The following is a 19,313-nucleotide window of genomic DNA, read 5'->3' as shown; positions in this document are numbered from 1 at the left end:
TAGGCACTGCCTTGCTCAGGGCTTGTGTCAAAACTCTATGCTGGCTCCAGCAGGTTCTGCTCCAGCCTGGGCTTTTGGAAGAGAAACATCAGAGCTCTGCTCCCTCTTCTCTGGGCTGTTCCTTGGTGTGATAGCACTGTCCAGGTGCCTCCTCCTAGGTGTTGCAAGGAGAGGACTGGGCAAGGTGAGGATCACCAAGGAAGGTGAGGAGGATGTAGCTGCTTTGCTTGGTGGCTGCAGTGTGGAACCAGTGGGCAGGGGTGCCTGTGGGAGCAGGACACTGATTAGAGCTGTTGCTTTAACAGGTCCTGTTTGCAGCTCTCTCCCTACACATTTGGAAGATATTTAGGGCACTTGTCACCATAGCATCAAAGCTCTGAAATATCCTGTGCAAGAAACTGAGACATCTGCCCCAAAATAGCTGCCTGCTCTTGTACCAGAGCTGCCAGTGCTTCCTCTGCCTGCCCGTGGATGTGTCACAGCTTCCTCTGTCCCACCAGCCTGACGTTGTCACTTGGCACAATGCAGCAGGTGAAGTGCCGTGTCCAGAAGAGATCCCTGCTGCTTTGGGCATTATTTCTCTTGAGACTTTAGTGTCCTGCAGTGGGCTGAGGGATTTTGCAGGCTTCCCTGTGGGCATGTGAGACCTTGTTGCTGTTGATCTTGGGATGAGAGGGTGGCTTTGTTCACAAAGGAGTCTTGCAGGACAGGGTCGATTGTCAGTAACAAGGAAGATTTTAGCTCATCAATCTTGTTCCTGGCTCTCTGGGGACACTAAGCTCTGCTGCGGCTGGGGAGCTTGTGGCTATCCTTCTCTGTAGAGTAGGATTGGGATCACCCTGATGTCTCACCAGAACAGAGCCCAGCTGCTTCCAGCTGTGTCACCCAGCTCACCAAACCAAAGTTAGACCTTGGCTCTGTTACATGGGCGTGAGATGAGGACACTGGTTTGAGGGCAGTGAAAGCCAGGAACTCTTCCTTCTCTGCATGCACATCCCTGCCAAGTGTTCCTCTGGGTTTCACATGTCTTGCTGCTCCTTCTCTGCCAGTGCTTCCAGGTGCATGATGAATCCTTGTGTAGCACCAACCTCCTGTGCCACTATCACCCTCTGGGGAGGTCAGCTCTAGAAAGGCCTGGGACGCTTGGTCAGCAGGCTCTGGTTGGGGTCACAATGAGCACCATGTGAGGAACTTCTGTGCTGTTGCAGCTGCTCAAAATCTCTACAGGCAGGCACCAGCTTCCTGCTCCATAGACAAAACATCTGAGAGTAAAAGAGCAGGGCCTGCAGAGTAGGGAATGATTTTATCCATTCCTTTTCTTAGTTCCAGTAGAAAACATCCTTCTCTGGGGCTGTTGCAGTGCCTCAGAGAGCTTCTGTTGACCAGTGGAGTTAATTTCATGGCTTTTGTGTGCCATTAGCCAAGGATGGGATTTCACAGCCATCCTGGATGAAGCACAGCCAGTGCTGTTAGGAGATGTGGCAGGTGGTGTTAGTGGCTAGGATGGGAGCTGCTGGACTCCAAACTGGCAGTAAAAACCAAGCGTGAAGACCAGAAGCTGTTCCACAGGGTTTGCTGGAGAGCAGGGCACAGCTCTGACCTGCTCTGCTTTGCCCTGGATTCACAGCAGGCTTCCTGGAATGGGGCCAGCTGCAGGCTGGTGCTGGTGCTGTGCTGGCAGGGGGTGGCCCGTGGCACGATCAATGCCGGGCCCTGCTCTGTCACACAGAGAACGTCCCATGCACCTTAATGTGGGCTCAAACCCCTGAGCTCCACCCAGGATATTTACAAAGCACTGTCTGAGGGGGTGGGTGGTGGGAAGGAGCTGGAGCAAGCTCATGGAGGTAGCTGGTGGGTACACAGAGGAAAGCAAGCAACGAGGAGAAGCAGGTCAGTGCGCAGAGCCCAGGTGCCTGTGGCACTGGCATATCCCTTTCTAGCATCTCTTTCCTCTCCAAGTCACCTTTTAAACTGTATTTTGTGTTAAAACTTGTGGGCTAAAACCAAAGAGAAAAGCAAGGAAGCAACTAACCTAACAACAAAAGAAAAAAATAATAACACAAAGCCCTGGGTGAAACCATCCACCCTGCCCCTGCAAAAACAAAACCAAACAAGGCAACAGGAACCAGCCAGGAGCTCACTGCCTTTGATTTATGGTTTCTTTACCCTGCAGAAGCAGCAAGGTAATGAACCTGAGTTTTGATCTCCAGGGGCTTTCCTGCAGCAGTGAGGAGATCAAAACCAGCTCAGCTGTCTCTGATACCTGCATGATTTCCCCCTCCTGCTGCTCCTCACAGGCAGCTTTGCAGGGCACCAAAGAACATCGGTTCTGTGGATGCCACAAACCTGCTTCACGTCTCCCTGGGGCTCCTCTAGCCGTGCTCAGCACAGCTGGGGCCAGGCCAGGACGCTTTTGTGCAGAGCTGGATGCTGTCCTGCCCCATCCTGCTCCCTCGGAAGCTCTCCCAGCTCTGCACAAGCCTCAGGCTTGCAGGTCCTGTGGGTGCTGGTGGAGTGGAATTGTGGGGATGTGGGGAACAGCTGCCCCTTGCCGTGGGATGGGCAGCAGTGGAGGCAGCAGGCTGGTGGGGCTCCGAGGTGCTGGCCCCTCAAGGCAGGGAGCAGAGGAGCTGAGGAGACCAGCAGAGCAGGACCCCTCAGTTGGCAGAGATGCTGCTGTAGCTCTTCTTGCCGGGGAAGGTCAGCGGCCCCGACAGCTCCAGCGCCAGCACCTTGGGGTGCAGCGCCCGCCGCTGGGGCAGGGGGCTGCAGCCGAGCCGGGGGGAGTAGAGCAGGGCCAGCTCGGGGCCTGGCTCTGGCAGCAGCGCCTCCAGCACGGCCGCTGGCTCCGTCCTGCCCCGCGGCAGGCTGGGCGAAGGCTGCAGGCTGAGCGAGGGCTGCAGGCTGTGCCGCTTGGGTGGCGGGGGGCTGTGGTTCTGGAACCTCACAGTCTTCACTTGCTGCAACGAGAAGGGGACCAGAGTCAGGGTGGGAACAGCAGCCACCCATCCTCCCAGCTGTGATCTGCCCTGGAGAACCAGAGGTGAGCTGAGTGGGGCTGACTCCTTCCTGGGGGCAGAGGATGCCTCTGTGTGTGATGTGATACCCATGTGTGATGTGCAGCTGACGGCAGGGGAAAGAGACACCAGTGACTGGCACGGTGTGGTCCAGCAGTGCCACCAGCTATGGCAGAGACTTGGGAGAGTAGAGAGCCACCACCCAAGTCAGGGGGAGAGAGTTTGGGGGCAGAGCAGGAGGCAGTGGATGCAAGGAGGGGTTTTCCTGTCCTGATATGCCCCTCGAAGAAACCCCCTGGTTGCTCTCCAGCTGGTGACTTTCCTCCTGGAAGCTTGGAGGTTGGCTGGCTTTCATGGGTTTGTGGAGCAACTTACTCTCTGGGTGCCCCAGGAAGAAAAATTGGTCACAAGGGCTGTTTGCAGGAGGATTTTATCCTTGTGAAATTCCCCTCTGGCTGACAGAGGACACAGGAATTCCTGTTCCAAATGGAGTTAAGGGGGGAGCTCTGTCAGACCAGCCTGACATCTGGTCTAACACCCAGGTCTGTGGCATTTGCTTTTTTCCTCCCAGACTCTCAGGGACCTTAGTGGGGCTCTTGCCCGGTGTAAGACCTCAGAGGAGTCTCAAGATTTGATCGTGACTGAACATGTTTTGCATGGAAACATGTAAAGCAGAATCTTGCCTTTTTAAAGGGCTTCATCTGAAGAGCAGCGTCAGCAACGCAAACACCTGCTGTCTTAACGTGGGTACCAGTGAAAAGAGAAAACCTGCTGAGAATGGAGTGAAGCCCTCAAGGGATTTGGCGCTGCTCAGTACCGGGCTGGCCCTGAACACCTGCCCGGAGGGCTGGGAACCCCTGAAGCAGCAGGCGACCCCTGGCCGTACCTTCTCGGCGCTGTTGCGGGAGGTATCTGGTTTCACCAGGATGGACGGAGGGGCTGAGGCTGGCGGCTTCGGGGCTGCCTCGCTCTTGGTTGGAGGCTCCTTGGCATCCAGGATCACCGAGCTGCACACTGAGGGGCTTCTGCTCTCCCCTCCTCTGCCTCCCACGGCTGGGGAAGCCTCCTGGGAGAAGGTTGACCTCGCTGCTGCCTCAGCCGTGCCGGCTCCAGGAGGGATGGTGTGGAAGAGCTGCAGCTGCTGAGGCCGCAGCGCAGCCATGGCAGGACGCCGCAGGGAGCCGGCCACCAGCACCGGGGTCGTTGCCTGCCCTGGCCTCTGTAGGGACCCATCTGTGGAGCAAGAGCCACCCCAGAGTCAGCAGAGATCCCCATGGCATGGGCAAAGGCGAGCAAGAGCTACCCCAGAGTCAGCAGAGATCCCCATGGCATGGGCAGAGGGGAGCAGTGGTCACAGTCCCCACCGACAGCCCCGTTCTCAGGGATGCTCTGGGCTCCCCACAGACCACCACATACCTGCCCCTATGAACTGGAACCAGAAACACTGGCTGCTTCTGTGCTGAGTCAGCCCTCTGGAATTATTCAAATGACCCTGGATGGGGACAGTTGGGGGGGTAGGACCATGGGCTCCTCACCAGCCTTGCAGGGGGGTTCATAAGAGCTCCCTCTCCTCCTTGGCAGGAGCATCTCCTGCAGCCCCAGGCTATGCAGGTGAGACACATGGATTGGATCTTTGTGGAGGAGGACAAGAAAAATAGATATGGAGCTTTCCCCCCCCCCCCCCCCCTAACTCTGCTACATCAAGGCTTTTGACTCTGCAATTTCAGTGGGTGACTCCAGCTTCTCTTTATTTGGTGAAGTATCTTTTCTCCCCTCCAGGCTATTCATCATTTTATGCATCTCAGATATTTCCAAGCTGAAATTTCTCTTTCTCCTGAAATAGAAGTTATTCTAGTCTCTTGATCATCCTCTTGCCTGCTTCTCCTGATATGACTCTGTTCTTTTTGAGGTACCAGGAATACATGAAGTGTTCAGGTTGCAAGTTCATCAGAACTGAATTTTTATTCTCTTGTTCTTTTCTTATTAGTGCCTAAATTAACCTTCCCCCCCCCCCCTTTTTTTTAATGACTTCTGAGGATGGCACTGGAGCCCTCTGTGACAATTCCAAAACCTTTCTCCAGAGCCACAAAAGCTAATTTAGGGGGCAGGGCTGTGTGTGTGTAACTGGGATTTTTTCTCCCCATTTCTGTTTCAGCTGCAGCTGCTGTGCCCTGTGCTGGGTGCTGTGGATTTCAAGGGCTGGATTTGCTGGTTTATGCTCTCCAAGATGAGGGCACAAGCCCCTTTTGGGTTTGCTCAGCTCATGTTTGCCTTGCTGGAGTTTGGTTTTGTTTGCTACAGGAGGGCAGTTTTACATCTAATGGCCTCTCTTACTCTGTTGTTTAAAGATTTTTGGCTAACCAGTGCATGCTGAGTGCTGTGCCCATTCCTGCTGAGGACATGGCCATCAGCTGCTACCCAGAAGCAAGACATGCCAGGCGCTGGGGCCGTGCTGGTTGGTACAGGTGAGCCAGCTGGCATCACCCCCAGCCCTGCAATTCCACTTTTGCAGGGAATTAACCCCCCATGGCATTTCACCTCCTCCCCTGCCAGCCTGGAGTGTTGATCCACAGCAGTCAGGGAAGGCTTTGCCCCACTCAGCTAGGAGATGGCATTTTCCTTCACCTGCAGCCCCTATCCTGGTATGGCAATGCTGCCTGTCCTGTGCACTGCAGCTCAGCTTGGAAATACTAGGAAATGGTTTCACAGGGGACATGCATCTGGGTGACAGCACGGTCACTCCATGTCCTCAAGCCTGGTGTGGCCCCCCCAGCTCACCTGTGGGTCACAGGAGATGTTGGTGAGGGCCTCAGGGTGCTGCTGCTCTCTGCTCATATTGGAGCCCAGCTCTGGAGGGGACCACCCAGGAAAGCTTCCACCCTCCTACTTCAGTTTTAGGGCTCTGGTGCTGGTTGCAGGCAGCCAGTTTGGTTTGGTGGGGGACAAGTCTGGCTTCTCCCTCCCCCAAGGCCCCCAGGCACTTACTCTTCCGGGTGCTGCCACGGCTGCGACGCAGCGATGCCTGTCCTGTGCCCGTGCTCCTGCCAGGCAGAGGGATGGGCACAGGCAGCAGTGCTGCCTTCAGGGGCCTGCTCTGCCTCGGGCCGTTTTCTGAGATGCTCCCCTGGGAGGAGAGCGAGGAGGTGGACAGCGTCCAGGAGGCATACAGGGAAGGTACCTTCGAGTCAGAGAGACTGGATTTCCTGTGGGAAAGGGCAAAGAGAACCAGTGAGGCTGGGATTGAGTGTGCCAGGAAAGCCAGAGTTTGCCCCAAAGGCAGCTCGATATGGCTCAGTGCAGCTGCACTGCTGCCAGGGCAGGGTGTGGGGGGGAATGCTGTGGGTGCTGCAGTCACCCCCCAGTTTCTGGTGCCTTTGTTACAAGGGCTTCTGTCTCTCTGCACCTGATTTCTGAGAAGTTGTTCCCAAACAGGGTTAGATTTGTGACAGTAACCCCATGGCATCTCAAAAGGGACAACCCAACACCAGCCTTCCCCTTGCAACTTTCCCAAATGCCTTCCCTCCTACCCCATCTTACCCCTTCCCTGCACAGGGCATGCTGGATGGCACCTTGAGCTGAAGCTCTCATCGTGATCAGTTTCCAGCCATGGAATAACAATATCCCAGTCCTGCTTTGACTTTGCCCCTCTGCAGAGGCAGAGCAAGCAGAGCACTACATGTTAAGCTGCTCTTCACTCCTGAGCATATTCAGGGCAACCAAGGACATAGGCATTTTTTTCCCTCCCTCTCTCCTAAATAGTGTATTTTAATTATTGCTCTTTCTAATGCTTGTTGGTTTCATTAGATCAATGGTGTCCAGTGCTTCAATGCCTGCTCTCAGAGAGCCTTCAGTTTGTGGTTTCCCTCCTGGCAGGACAAAGCCCAGCTGGAGTCATCCAAAAGGAATAAAGGTGAGTCCAAGCACACACACATGGTGCCACTCATCCTGGTCCTAGGCTCATCAAAACGTGCCGGTTGTGCCACCCCTAAGGCTCTGGGGCTGAATTCAACAGTCTAGGGAAAAGCTGCCGATGTCTCTGTTGACGTCTCAGGTTTAAAACACCTGGACTAAGGCTGATGTTGAGCTGTTCACTCAGCTGGGCTCTGTCCCCTCTCTGAGGGGAACACTGCTGGCCCCCCTCTGGCTTCTCCCTGCTGTGGCACCAGGCTGTTGGAGGAGCTGTGACCCCCACGTGGTGCATGCAGCAAGTCAGTACATGGAGAAACAAAAGGAGTGGGAGCTGCCAGCTGTCAGCCATAGAGCATTTGGGGTTTGAAGAGATCTTTAACTCCAGGGACTCATGGCCCTTGCTAGCACTGCAGAAATCCCTGTGGGAAGAAGACCCCAACTCTTAGGTGTCACCCCATTCCCTCTCCACGTGCTTTTGTTCCTTGTGAGAACAGCCAGACCTGAAGAGGGGAGCGACGTAGTTGCTGGGGAAGATGCCGACTCTGCCGGTGACGAGGGACATGCCCCGCAGCCAGCCCTCCTGCTCCTTCCCGAAGACACGGACCCCTTCCCCCTTCTGCAGCTCCAGCTCCTCGGGGCCGTGCGCCGTGTAGGAGTGCAGAGCCACGCACCTGGGGAACAGAGGGGTGAGTGAGAGCAGCAGCTGCCCCTGCAGCTCCTTGTCTCAGCTGAGCTGGGAACTGGTGCTGCTGGCTCTGGGACAGCTCCTCGCCTGCAGCCTCTTCTGCCATCAGCCAGTGTCTGGGTGCTGCCCTTACTGTGGAGCGAGGAGAGCCTGCCTGTGACTCCGTGCCAGAGGGGATGTGAATAAAAGAAGAGCCAGGAGGAGTGGAACAAAGCAGTCAGTGGTGGCTGCCCCAGAAATGCCAGCCAAGGGCAACGAGACAAGTGGTGTGGAGGAGGAAGCTGCTGCTCTCTACCTAGCAAGGTGAGGCCTCCATTGATAGAGCTGGTTGAGTGCTTGATGTGTCCCTGTCCTCAGGCAGCACAGTATGGAGGAGAGCAGTCAGATGCTCCATCTAAGAGACAGCACCAGGATTTCATTCTGCCTTTGAAGGATGTGGTGAGCCAGAGGCCCTACAGCTGCTGGCCTCTGGTGTCACCAGGGGCTATTGGAGGAGCATTGCTCCTGCAGAAGCCCATGTGCTAACTCCATCTTCCACCCTCTCCTCCTCCTTCTGCCACCAGATCCCTGCAGAGACCAATGCTGAGGCTTCAGCTGCTGCCATGAGGATCTTTGAGAGCAAAGTGGGCAGAGAAGGAGGTAAATGGCTCAGCTCTGGGCTGGTGAGGAAACTGGACTGGAAATTACTTATAGATCCCCTCTCCACTTCTTTGTTGTGATTCTGGGACCATGCTGAGGTGCCGAAGCTTCTTCTCCACAGGGAGTCATGTGTGACCATGCAGCAAAACATGAGCAAATGGCATGTTTGCCCCAACTTTCTCCTATTTGTTCTTGTAAGAACTGTAATTATTGTCTCCAGGATAGCACTTCTAATTTAACTGCATTATTGTTGTTGTTGTTTGGTTTGGTTTGGTTTTTTTCCTTTCCAAGGGGAATGGGATCAGCTCCCAAATATTAACAAGCTACAGACCAACACAGCAATTATCAGGTACTGTTTAGAAAATAGAAACCACAGGCTAGTTGTGTAGATAGTCAAGGACTATCCCATAACTTCTAGAAGGGTTTCTCTGTCCTGCTGTTCAGGACAACCATGTGAAAGTTTGACTTGACACACCTGCCTTTATAGGGTGACTTCTCCTTCTGTGCCTTGCAGAGAGCAGGTGAGGCTCTGTGCCAGGGTGTTCTAATTCTGCAGTGGTTACTCACTTCATCCAGGACTTGCCCTGAAGGCCAGGACCTGCAAACCCTGGAGTGAGATTGTAGGGCTGAAAAAGGAGCTGTGCGGAGCAGGCAGCTGATCCAACACTCTCACACCATCCTCATTCTGCACTTTATTTTAAGGTCTTGGGGTTTCTCTAGTGCTCAGGGTTGCACATGTGCCATGGTCTGGCATGACCTGTGCTAAGGCATGGAACCTGTGCCAAGAGCCTGGTCCAGGTTTACTGATCCCATGTCCTAGTGCTTCTCCAGCTTTGTCTCACCACCGTGGAGCTGCCATTGCCCTACAGACAGCTTTTGCTGCTCTGGGGTCATCTGGTGGCTAGCACAGTGCCAGGCAGGGGAATCTTGGCTAGAGGAAAACAAATCAGCACAGAATCATCTGCAAACTGTAACCCTGGGCAAGTTTTGAAGGGTCAGCCCTTCCAAAACACCAGAGACTCTCACTGTTGTGAGATAAATAACTAGAGACCTTTGAGGAGCAATTAGGTATTTTTATATTTCAAGTCTTTAAAATGTACTGTTGAGAAAGAGGCAGAACTATGAACACTGGAGTAAGGGAGAAGGTGCAAGGTCAGCTCTCCTGCTGGGAACAGCTGTGGTGCTAAGTCTATGTGACCTCTGCTTAGACCAGTCAGGGACATTCCCTTGTGGATTTGCACATGGAAGCTGTGCTCTGGTCTGCCTTTACCTCCCATCTCACAAGAATCTTTGGCTGGAGAAGCCTCAGGAGAAGGTACAGGAAATAACACACCCCCCCCTTCTCCCCCTCAAATGTCTTTTGGTCTCCTCACTTACATATAAGATGACATGTGGTGCTGGAGGTGGGGAAGGGTGACGATGGCTGCTGAGTGCCCCAGTGATCCTGGCGTGGAGTAGTAAGATGCACTGACCTGTGGGGAGGGAGACAGCAAAGAAATCCACATCAGTCACAGTGCTGGCTTCTCTTGGCCACTGCAAGAGCAGCTACAAACATTTGCTAGGATTCACCCACCTGTAAAAGAACCCAACCCAAAGCAAATCAAAGAATATGTGGGGAAAAATAGGAGTTTGGAGTATTTGACAAAACAAACCCCAACACAAACCAGGCAGTGAAAGGAAGGCTCATGGTCCTTCAACACCAAGGTGCTCTCCAGAGGGTGGTCCAGTTGGACCAATGGTCCTTATCCCATCCTGTAAGTAAGGAACTTGCTGGGACAAGTAGCCTGGTGTGTGAGGAGGCTCTTGGAACAACAGTTGCACAGGAGCTTAATCTCATAGCCATGATATCCAAGAGTTATATTTGGGTCCTAAACCTTTTGTCCAAAGGGTGAAGGCCACCCAGTAGAAAGAATAGAAGGGATTCCTACAAATGCCGGCTTTCCCAGTAAAAGCAGTCCTACTCTCCTGCCCTGCAGCTGGAGAAGTTAATAGAATGACCTCTGAGGCTGATAAACTCTGCACCTCCATCTCCAGCATACTCTGCAGGTTGCAAGGAGCTTCCAGATGCCGGGAACAAGATGTGGTGGTGTTCCACTTGGTTGCTGGTGTAAAGAGGGTTAGAGTTTCTTAGCTGGCTGATTGAATGAGTGCTAAAACCCCAGAAGTAGAGCTGTTAGATATGAGAAATGTTAATCCTTTGTCCAACACTATCTGACAAACATGCAGATAAAACCACCTAAAGTACATTGGTCAACTGTCCAAAGTGCTGCCTGAAAGGAGGCTGGAGGCAGGTTGGGATTGCTTTCTTTTCCCAGGGAACAAGTGGAAAGGACAAAGCCTCAAGCTGCCCCAGGTTGGACATAAGGAACAATTTCTTCCCCAAAGGGTTGTCAAACCCTTGACCAGGGTGCCCAGGGCAGTGGTGGAGTCCTCATCCCTAGAGGGACTGAAAAGCCTTGGAGATGTGGTGCTGAGGGCCATGGTTTGTGGTGACCTGGCAGTGCTGGGTGAACGGTTGGGCTTGATGACCTTAAAGGTCTCTTCCAACCAAAACGGTCCCACGATCCTCATTTGAAACCCAGCACCTGTGCACACTAGAAGGGCTTCACCCTTCCGTGCTGCTTCTGGAGCCCATCTGCTGTGGGAGATGAGCAGCTTTCCAGCCAGCCCAGGTGGCTGCAGCAGCAGCCCTGGGGAACCTCAGGCCGGCAGGCAGGCAGGCAGCAGGCTGGGCTGCGGCTGGAGTCCTGCTCTCCAGCAAAGACCACAGGATCTTTAATGTGCAAGTGAGGGCTTTAATCTCTTCTTCATTTCACATCTAATTTCTTGTGGTCATGTCTGTACCACAGTGCTGGGGCACTGGCTTAGCAAGGACCTAGGGAAAAAAAAGTGACTCACCAGCAGCTCTGCTGCTCTCCAGTAAACGAAGTTAATTAAAAACCCCAGCAACTACAGCTGCTGTCTCTGGACCTGGAGCAGCAGGTCAGCTTCAACCCACCTTTGCATTCCTCGTTTTCTAGTGCAGGTAGGGTCAGACCAGGCTCTCAGGGAAGTGGAGCTGATTAGAAATTGTAATTCTGGTTTAATAAGTCTCATGAGCAAACCCTTCAACATTTGGGGATTTGAGGTTTCTTTTCCCTGCAGCGGAGCAAACGATTCCTTTTGCTGCCTTTCCGGTGTGGAGGTGTCCCCATCAGGAGGCAAAGCCCAACGTTTTCCATCTTTCTTCCCTTCCACAGGGAAGCAGGGATCCTTTCAGAGCTGGCATTGAAGCTGGGGTTGCATTTTCAACAGAAGGAAGAAAGCTGGAATGAAGCCTTGTGTGACTGACTGCAGCAGTCCTTGTGCTGTGAGTGCGAAGAGTTTCACTTCCTGCCTCTCCTTAAATCCCTCTCTTGCTCTATCTCCCTGTCCAGCCTGTCACCAGCGTCATTCCTAGCCCAGCTCCTGCTGCAGAGACCTGCTGACATGGGCATTCCCTGATCAGAACGTTCATGGGATGCCCCTTGGGGAGGGGGATTTTCCCTCTTCCATCATGGGGCACCTGGTGCTGCTGGAATTTGCTTCTTGCAAGTTTCAGGCCATTTATTCTGCAGACAAGCCAAGTGTGCTAGATGGCAGATGAGCAGCATCTCCTAGACAGATGTCTCCTGACCCAGGTGCCACCAGCCCCAGAGGAATGGGGCTAGGAAGAGGTTCCTGCAGCTGTAGGAGGAGGGGAGGAGGGTGCAGCCAGGCAGCTATCCTGGTTGCACAACCAGCACATGCACAGGCACGGTGTGCCACCAGCCTGTAAACTGGTTCTGGCTCTTGCCCAAGCCCAGCTTGGCACCAGGAAGGGGAAGGAAGAGCAGGAGTGCCAGCTGCTGCAGTTTTCCCTTTTATGGGCTGAAATGAGTCTGACCTGCTCCTCCTGGGAATGCCAAGTAGGCACAGCATACTTTGAGAAGCCCTGTAGCCACCTTGAGGCTCTGCTTTGCTCTGTGTGCACCATGCTGCAGCCTTCCTGCTCCCTCTTCCCCAGCTCCAAGTGACACCTGAATCTTAGAGCCCTCTCCTGTGGCCCTAACCCTTGCTGGTGCCAAATCTGATTGCAGCACAGCTCCTTTCCTTCCAGCTGGTCTCTCAGGGCCTTTCATCCATATCTCAGGGGATGAAACTGGGTCATTGTCTGGAAGGACAAAAGCACCTGCAAGGAAGGTGTGCTCCCAGCTGCTGGGGCAGCTCCTTCCATGGAGGAGAAAAGCTCTGGTGTCTGGATGTGGAGTTCAGCAGTCACAGTTCCTCTTGTAGCTGGATGGGATGGTTCATGAAGGTTCCCTGGCTCCAGGGAGGGTGGAGGCTGCTGTGCACAACTCTCCTACCAGTGATTTACTACTAACCCTGCTCAGGCATCAACTGCTGCTTGCCATTGTAGACGACTCCATCTCCTGTCTTGCACCATCCCTCTGCTCAGTGGAGGAGAGCATCAGGGCTGGGCAGGATCACCTTCCACCCCTTGCTCAGCCTACCCTTACACCTCACCCTTGCCTGCCAGCTGAGGTTATCCAACCCCAGGTTTGGTCTCCTGAGACAATTCCCACTCAACCGGTTGCATTCTCACTTACATTCTCAACAATTCATTCTTGTGAATTGTTTGATCTTGCCCACCAGGAGCTCCTCTCAAGAGACTGTGCTGTCTGGGAGGGCTGGGGGCAGCCACTGCTGCTCCTCACCCCACACAGCCAGGAGCGAGCCCAGGCTCAGCACCCAGGTGAACCCTGGTGAGGATTTCAGCCTGAAGTCAGAAAGGCTGAGCTGAGCTGCAGACTCTGCTCCATCTGCTGTACCATATTGCTGACCACCCACAAAGATTTGGGCTACTCAACCTCTGCAGGCTCACTGGGGAGCTCAGAAATGCACGGAAATAATGCAGGAAGCGATTCAACCCACTCTGCTCTTCACTCTGCTGTGGAGAGCAGAAGACCCCAGCTTGATGCTTGTTCCAGGCTGGCAGCAAACACAACCACTTCTGAACTTCTCTTTCACAGAACAGAGCAGGACATGAAGAAAGCTGCTCTGGTGCTGTTGCTGCTGCCAGCAGCTCATGCTGAGGTGTTTTGGGTGCGATATTGGCTCTGTGAGACGTGACACCCCTGCTGCTGAATTACAGCTTTGTTGTAAGGCTTCTCATGTAAACCAGGAGCCAGCATCCAAGGCTCTTTGCAGGCTCCTGCTAAGTATAAGGTGCCTTCTGGGTGTTATTGCAGACACTGAGCTTCCAGGGCTGGCTTAGAGCTTCACAGAGTGTTAGAGCAACCTTCAGCATGAAGGACATTGCATTAGGCTAAACAAATCCTTTTCTCTCCCTTTTCAGATCTCCTGAGAGGATCCTGAGAACTTTCATCACTGTGAAGAAGTTCTTTTGCCTCCTAGAGAGCGGATGGAGACCAAAAGGTGAGTCTCCATTTGTGATCTCAGCCCCAAACTGAGCTTCTCTCAGCGCAGTCCCAGGGTTAGAATGCAGATTGGTGAGGACTCCTAGGAATTGCCCTTCCCTTGCAGGAAGCACCCACCTGGATGTGGGTGGATGTGGGCACAGGGCAAGGACCCTCAACTGCTTCTCAGAAGGGCTGACAGCACTGGGTAGAAGCAGCAGGAGGTTGCTTTGGTGTTCTGTAGATGTCCTAACTCTGCTGAGCTGGTGCTGGAAGGCCTGCCCTGGAAGCAGTCTGCCTTTGGGAGTTAGGGTGCAGCACCAAAGCCCTGCACTTCCATGGCAACTGTGTGTCCATTGACAAAGGTTGTGCTTAGAGAAGTCCAAAGCTGTAATCTGCACAGAGGTTTGGGGCTTAATCCAATTGTTTCATTAAGCCCAAAGCTCGTCATGGGGGATAATCACAGGAGGGGCTAGGAACCTAGCAAAGACACTGGGACACCAGTCAATGAACAGTGCAGGGGACAGGGGGTTGGATGGAAAGCTTGATAGAGGCATCCCTGGCAGTGCAGACTTGCCCAGTACAACCCAGCTTCCACTGGGATTTCATTTGCTCACAGTTCAGGGCCTGGCTCTGCAGATGCTGGTGTACTGGCACGTGCTGCAGGTGAACAGCACTGAGGGCTGGGTCCGGCTTTAGTTTTGCAAATGCTGAGAGCTGTCTGGTTTTGATCTACACTATTGAGTGTTTAAAGTGAGTTGGATGGGGCTTTGAGCAACCTGTTCTAGTAGGAGCTGTCCCTACCCATGGCAGGGGGGGTTGGAACTGAATGATCTTTAAGGTCACTTCCAACCCAAATAAGTCTAAGTTAGATGGCACACCAGGTGCTCGCTGGCAGCGTGAATCCAGGCACACACCTGTGTGTCTGGATGCGCTGAGGTTCAGTGAGCTCCCTTGGGAGTTCTCCTCTCTTGCCACTACCTAAAATGAAAAGTATTTTGCAAGTGGAACTGTCTCCCTGTGAGAGCAGTTGGACATTGGAATCATCTCCCAGGGGAAGAGGTAGGTTCCTCTACACTGGACGGTTTTAAGGCTCAAAGTGGCAGGGTGCTGGGCCAGCTCATCTCAACTACCCTGTTACCTGGAAAGGTTGGACCAGGTGATCCCTGGGGTCCCTTCCAACCTGGCATTCTGGGATTCTGTTTTCTCCAGCTCAAAAGGAGGGCAAAGTCCCAGGCAGCCTGATGTGGATGTTGTCTCACTGACAGGTTCTCAGTCCCTGCAGGCTGGTGCCTTAGCTGCTGGGATCTCTGCCCTGCACGGCGACGGTTTGTGCCCAGGAGCTCTGGAGGGCTCCCTCCCACGGCACCCACCCCTCAGCCCCTCACCTGCAGCGGGGTGCTGTAAGGGAGCTCAGCCTTCTCGCTGCTCTGGGTGGCCACGGTGGGGTTGCTGGAGCTGATGAGCACGGGGGAGCTGATCTCCAGGGCCTGCCGCTCGCTGGGCGCGTGGACCATGCGGTTGAGGGTGTTGAGGGCGGTGGTGATGGAGAACTGCCGCAGGCTCTTGCGCCGTGAGTCAGGCACCTTGGCGAAGGCCGGCGAGTCCGCGCCCTTGCCTTTGGGGGACGCCGTGCGCAGGGACCCCGACTTGAACTGGGGGGACCAGTGGCCTTTGCTGCTCTGCAGGAGCTGCCTTGCAGTGGTGTTTGGCTGGAAGAGACAAAGGGGTGTCAGCTGCTCAGTTTTCACAGACTCATAGGATGGTTTGGCATGGCAGGGACCTCAAAGAGCATCCTGGTTCCAGCCCTCCACTAGATCAGGTTGCTCAAGGCCTCATCCAGCTTGGCTTTGAACACCTCCAGGGAGGGGGCACCCACAGCCTTCCTGGGCAACCTGTTTCAGTGTCTCACCACCCTCACTGGGAAGAATTGTATTTCTAATCTCCAGTCTAAATCTCCTTTCCTCAAGCTTCAACCCAACCTCTCTCATCCTATTACTGCAAGCCCTTGTAAAAAGTCCCTTCACAGTTCTCAGGTAGCTTCCTTCAGGTACTAGAAGGCTGTTCTAAGGTCTCCCTGCAACCTTCTTTTCTCCAGGCTGAACAGTCCCAACTGATCATTTCCATGGCCTCCTCTGGACCCACTGCAAGAGTTCCATGTCCCTCTTATGCTGGGGACACCAGATCTGGATGCAGTACTGCAGGTGGGTTCCCTTTTCCCTCCCTTTCCCCACTGGCAGCAGGTCAGGTCAGGTTATGGGTGATCCTGGAGAACTTTGGCTCAACCATTCTCCTGACTTGCTCCCGGTGACAGACCCAACTCAGCTGCTGCAAAGCTTGCAACAGAACTCAGATGGGTTTGCAAACCTCACTGCTTAGACTCAGCTGGTTGAGGGCTCCACCCCAGGACTTCACAGGGAGCTTTGGCTCTTGTCAAAGCCTGTGGCTTGCAGAGGTTTGAGGGGAGCTGGCCACCTCCCTGGCAGCGTCATCATCAATTGAACTCTAAATTAGAAGGGAGGTTTGGGCTCCTCTTCCTTTTCCACACCGTGCTGGCATGCTTGGGTGCGTCTCGCAGTGGGACGTCAAAGCCCTGCAGCTGTCTTCAAGGCAGCAGCTTGGAGAAACCCTCCATAGTGGTGGCTTTCACGGCAGAATTAAAGCAACCCAATTAAATGTCTAGGACCAGACATTCATGGCTTGATCCTGCCCATGAGAAACAGCCTGACTGGTTAACCCTAGGGTCTAATGAGGGCAGAGCCAGCCCTGTGCTTGTGTGCGGGCAGCGTTCAGACAGCGCTTCTTGGGAACTGCTGATCACAGTGCTCATGGCACAGGGCATGTGGTGGGCATGCTGCTCACCACCATGGGCCAGGGGAGTTAACCATGAGTTACTGCTGACACCAACCAATTGCAGAACTTTGGGAGTCTCAGCTGCTCTTGAAAGCCAGCGTGCCTAGCTCTGGGCTGGCCAAGGACAGCAAGGAGGTGGAGGTGTCTCAAACCTTCTCTCTTTCAAGCAGGGATTGGTTTCACGTTGCCCCCTCCTCGCTCCTTGGGCAAGCTTTGGGGACCAAACTGTGTGTGTACAAACACGCACTGCCAGTGCTGCCATTTCTAGATGGGATTCAGCTTTAGCCTAAACCAGAAACATTTCTCTTTCTTCTCTAAAGAGCAGGAGCCACCATGAACTGGGGCCAAAACTGAATGCCCAAGCCAAGCCTTGCATCTCCCAGAGCAGATCCAGCTGTACCTGCTCCAGAATCAATTTCTCATTCCTTGGTGGCTGCAGGTGACCTTAACTGACTTATTTCTGCCAGCTCCAGACTTAAGAAAGTAATTATTGAAGCTAAAATGACTTCATTAAGTGAGAAGGCATTTGGCAAAATGTATCAGAACTTCAAACAGGATTTTTGTGGTGCCCTCCCCCAGAGCAACTTCAGAGCAGCACTGCTGGAATTGTGGGGATCACCAGGATTGGGTTTATTTCTAACACCAGGAATGCTGGGAGCACTGGGAATGCTGGCTGAGACATGCTGGACTGGTGCTGGCCAGGGCGGGGTGGCTGATGGCCACTGTGATGTCCACCTGCAGTCCCAGAGAAGCAGCTGAGGGGAGATCAGAGCTTTGGTCTAAAGGCAAGCAGTGGTGGGCAAATGTAGCTCCTGCCTGCCAGGGCTCCTGGAAGACAAATAACCTCCTTAGGGTGACGGGTGGAGGGGTGGCGCTCTCCAATCACCCTGTGCTGTGCCTGGCTAGAGGAGGACACAGCCCTGGTGTGGCCTTGGGTTTCCTGCAGAAGGGAGTTACTGAGGTGACTGATCCAACCTGTGCCATTTGGTAGGGTAAGAGCTGGCACTGTCACAGCTGGGGACAGGAGGATGCCCTTGCCTCTGCAGAAGCCTCTGCTAGTTTGAGATGCCCACTAACTGCCCACCTTTGCTGCAGGAGGGGAGCTGAGTGCAGCCTCCCAGCACAAACACTCCATGAGAGAGACAAAAGGAACTAGAAAGAGAAAAGCCCAGTGAAGGCAGATGGCAGAAACCATGGCAGGTGCCTCTTGCTGTTAGTGGATCCTGACGGTGGAGGGGGACTGCTGCAGCGCCTGCTCTGAGCACCTACTGTGGTGGGCGTTGTCCCTTGCAACCCATGTTTCTCTTCTTGTTCCTCCCCTTCCTCACAAACCATAGATGCCTCTTGGCCCTTCTCTTTCCCCCTGCCAGCCACTCCAGCTCCCTGGTGACCCCCAGCCTGGACCACAGCTGCCCTTTCCTTCCCCACTTCCTATGGGAGAGAGACAGGAGAGCACTGCAGCTGCGCTGCCAGCTGGACATGAAGGTGACTTCCCTGGGAGGACACCAACGCCCCTGGGCAGGACTTTCTGCTCCGCTGTGCCTCACCTACTTCAGACACTCCAGGGCCAGCTGGCTTTGCTGGGAGGTGCACGAAGTTGCTGAGAGGAGCGTGTCCTCTGACTGAGCACCAGTGCTGCAGCCTTCAGGGAACAAAGGGACACGGAGTGGAAGCTCAGGTGTGGCTCTGCAGGTTTGTGCCTCCCCTGGGCTGGGTACATGCCAGCTGCATAAGAGATATATCTCCAGACCTGGAAGCAATTTCCTTCACTGTGTCAGATTTTAGGGATCTTCTTGGGGTGTTTTGGTCCTGACTTGGAACACCACCACCACCAGTGGCTGCTCCTCATCAGTGACAGCAGCATGGGTGAGAAGCTGAGCTGAGGCACTGCTTGCTGTGGGCACTCATATCCCTCTAGATGCCCCTCATCCTGCAACTACCAGTGGGGCAGTTGTGTGTGGGGGTTACCTGCTGGCAGCAGCGCCAGAGTGGGCTTGTGAACCTCGCTGACCTCCAAAAGGGAGCTCCTATGGAGCTGGGGAACAGCAGAACACCCAAACAGTCTGAAGAAGCCAACCGCCCAGCCCCTGTCTGGTGGTGGTACCTTGTGGAAGGTCAGGGAGTCCTTGTTCTCCAGCTTGTCCCTGCTTCTCAGGTCGAGGCTGTAGAGCGCTCTGCCGAGGGGTGGTGGCAGGGGCAGGTGCTTGATGACTTGCACGGAGCTGGCTGGGAAGACGCCGCTGACCCCGTTGACCTCCCCCAGGTACCAGTTCTCGTCCAGCTGCCGGAGCAGCATGATGATGTCCCCCTTGTTGAACCTCAGCTCCCCAGGGTTGTGTCCTCGGTAGGTGTACAGGGCCTTGGCTCGTGGGACCTGTGGGACCAGAAACAGCCCTTGCAGTTCATCCATGACAGCAGTCCTTGACCTGGACAGAATTCCCCCAAAGCATTTGGAATGACTGGGAAGAGTGGAGGCCTAAGGTTTGAGCAGGCATTTGCTGGGATTAGCTGCCCACATCCTCTCTTGATGTCTTTTGCTAATGAGGATGAGCTCCAAAATACTTACACCAAAGTTCTATCAAGATGAAAAGCAGGTTGGACTTGTTTGAGAGTATTAAGAAACAGCTAATGCCTTAAACTAGTCTTCCCATGGGATCTTCCTGCCTGCTGCGAGGTCCCCTCTAATGCAATGTCTGGTTTTGTCAGCCCAGCTATTCCTGCTCCAGAGTGTCCAAGCTCACAGGCATTGTCCAGCTGACTTGGTGGCTGTCACCTGCAGTGGCCAGCTGTTCT

The 19,313-nt window shown here is 54.1% G+C and overlaps 1 protein-coding gene across 1 annotated transcript in view; it reads right to left on the bottom strand.

The window, feature by feature from the left end:
* Positions 1 to 2,062: 2,062 nt before the first annotated feature.
* SH3RF2 (SH3 domain containing ring finger 2) overlaps positions 2,063 to 19,313 on the bottom strand; it is a 32,214-nt gene continuing 14,963 nt past the window's right edge. The window contains exons 2-8 of the mRNA XM_054168535.1: positions 18,625 to 18,894; positions 15,056 to 15,379; positions 9,628 to 9,722; positions 7,427 to 7,597; positions 6,003 to 6,220; positions 3,904 to 4,250; positions 2,063 to 2,960 (exon numbers count right to left, since the gene is read on the bottom strand). Of these exons, the coding sequence (XP_054024510.1) occupies positions 2,658 to 2,960; positions 3,904 to 4,250; positions 6,003 to 6,220; positions 7,427 to 7,597; positions 9,628 to 9,722; positions 15,056 to 15,379; positions 18,625 to 18,894 (1,728 nt within the window). The 3' untranslated portion in view covers positions 2,063 to 2,657. The remainder of the gene's footprint in view (positions 2,961 to 3,903; positions 4,251 to 6,002; positions 6,221 to 7,426; positions 7,598 to 9,627; positions 9,723 to 15,055; positions 15,380 to 18,624; positions 18,895 to 19,313) is intronic.

This window comes from Dryobates pubescens, chromosome 16 (genome assembly GCF_014839835.1).
Source record: "Dryobates pubescens isolate bDryPub1 chromosome 16, bDryPub1.pri, whole genome shotgun sequence".
NCBI lineage: Eukaryota > Metazoa > Chordata > Aves > Piciformes > Picidae > Dryobates > Dryobates pubescens.
This window is presented reverse-complemented; position numbering and strand designations above follow the sequence as displayed.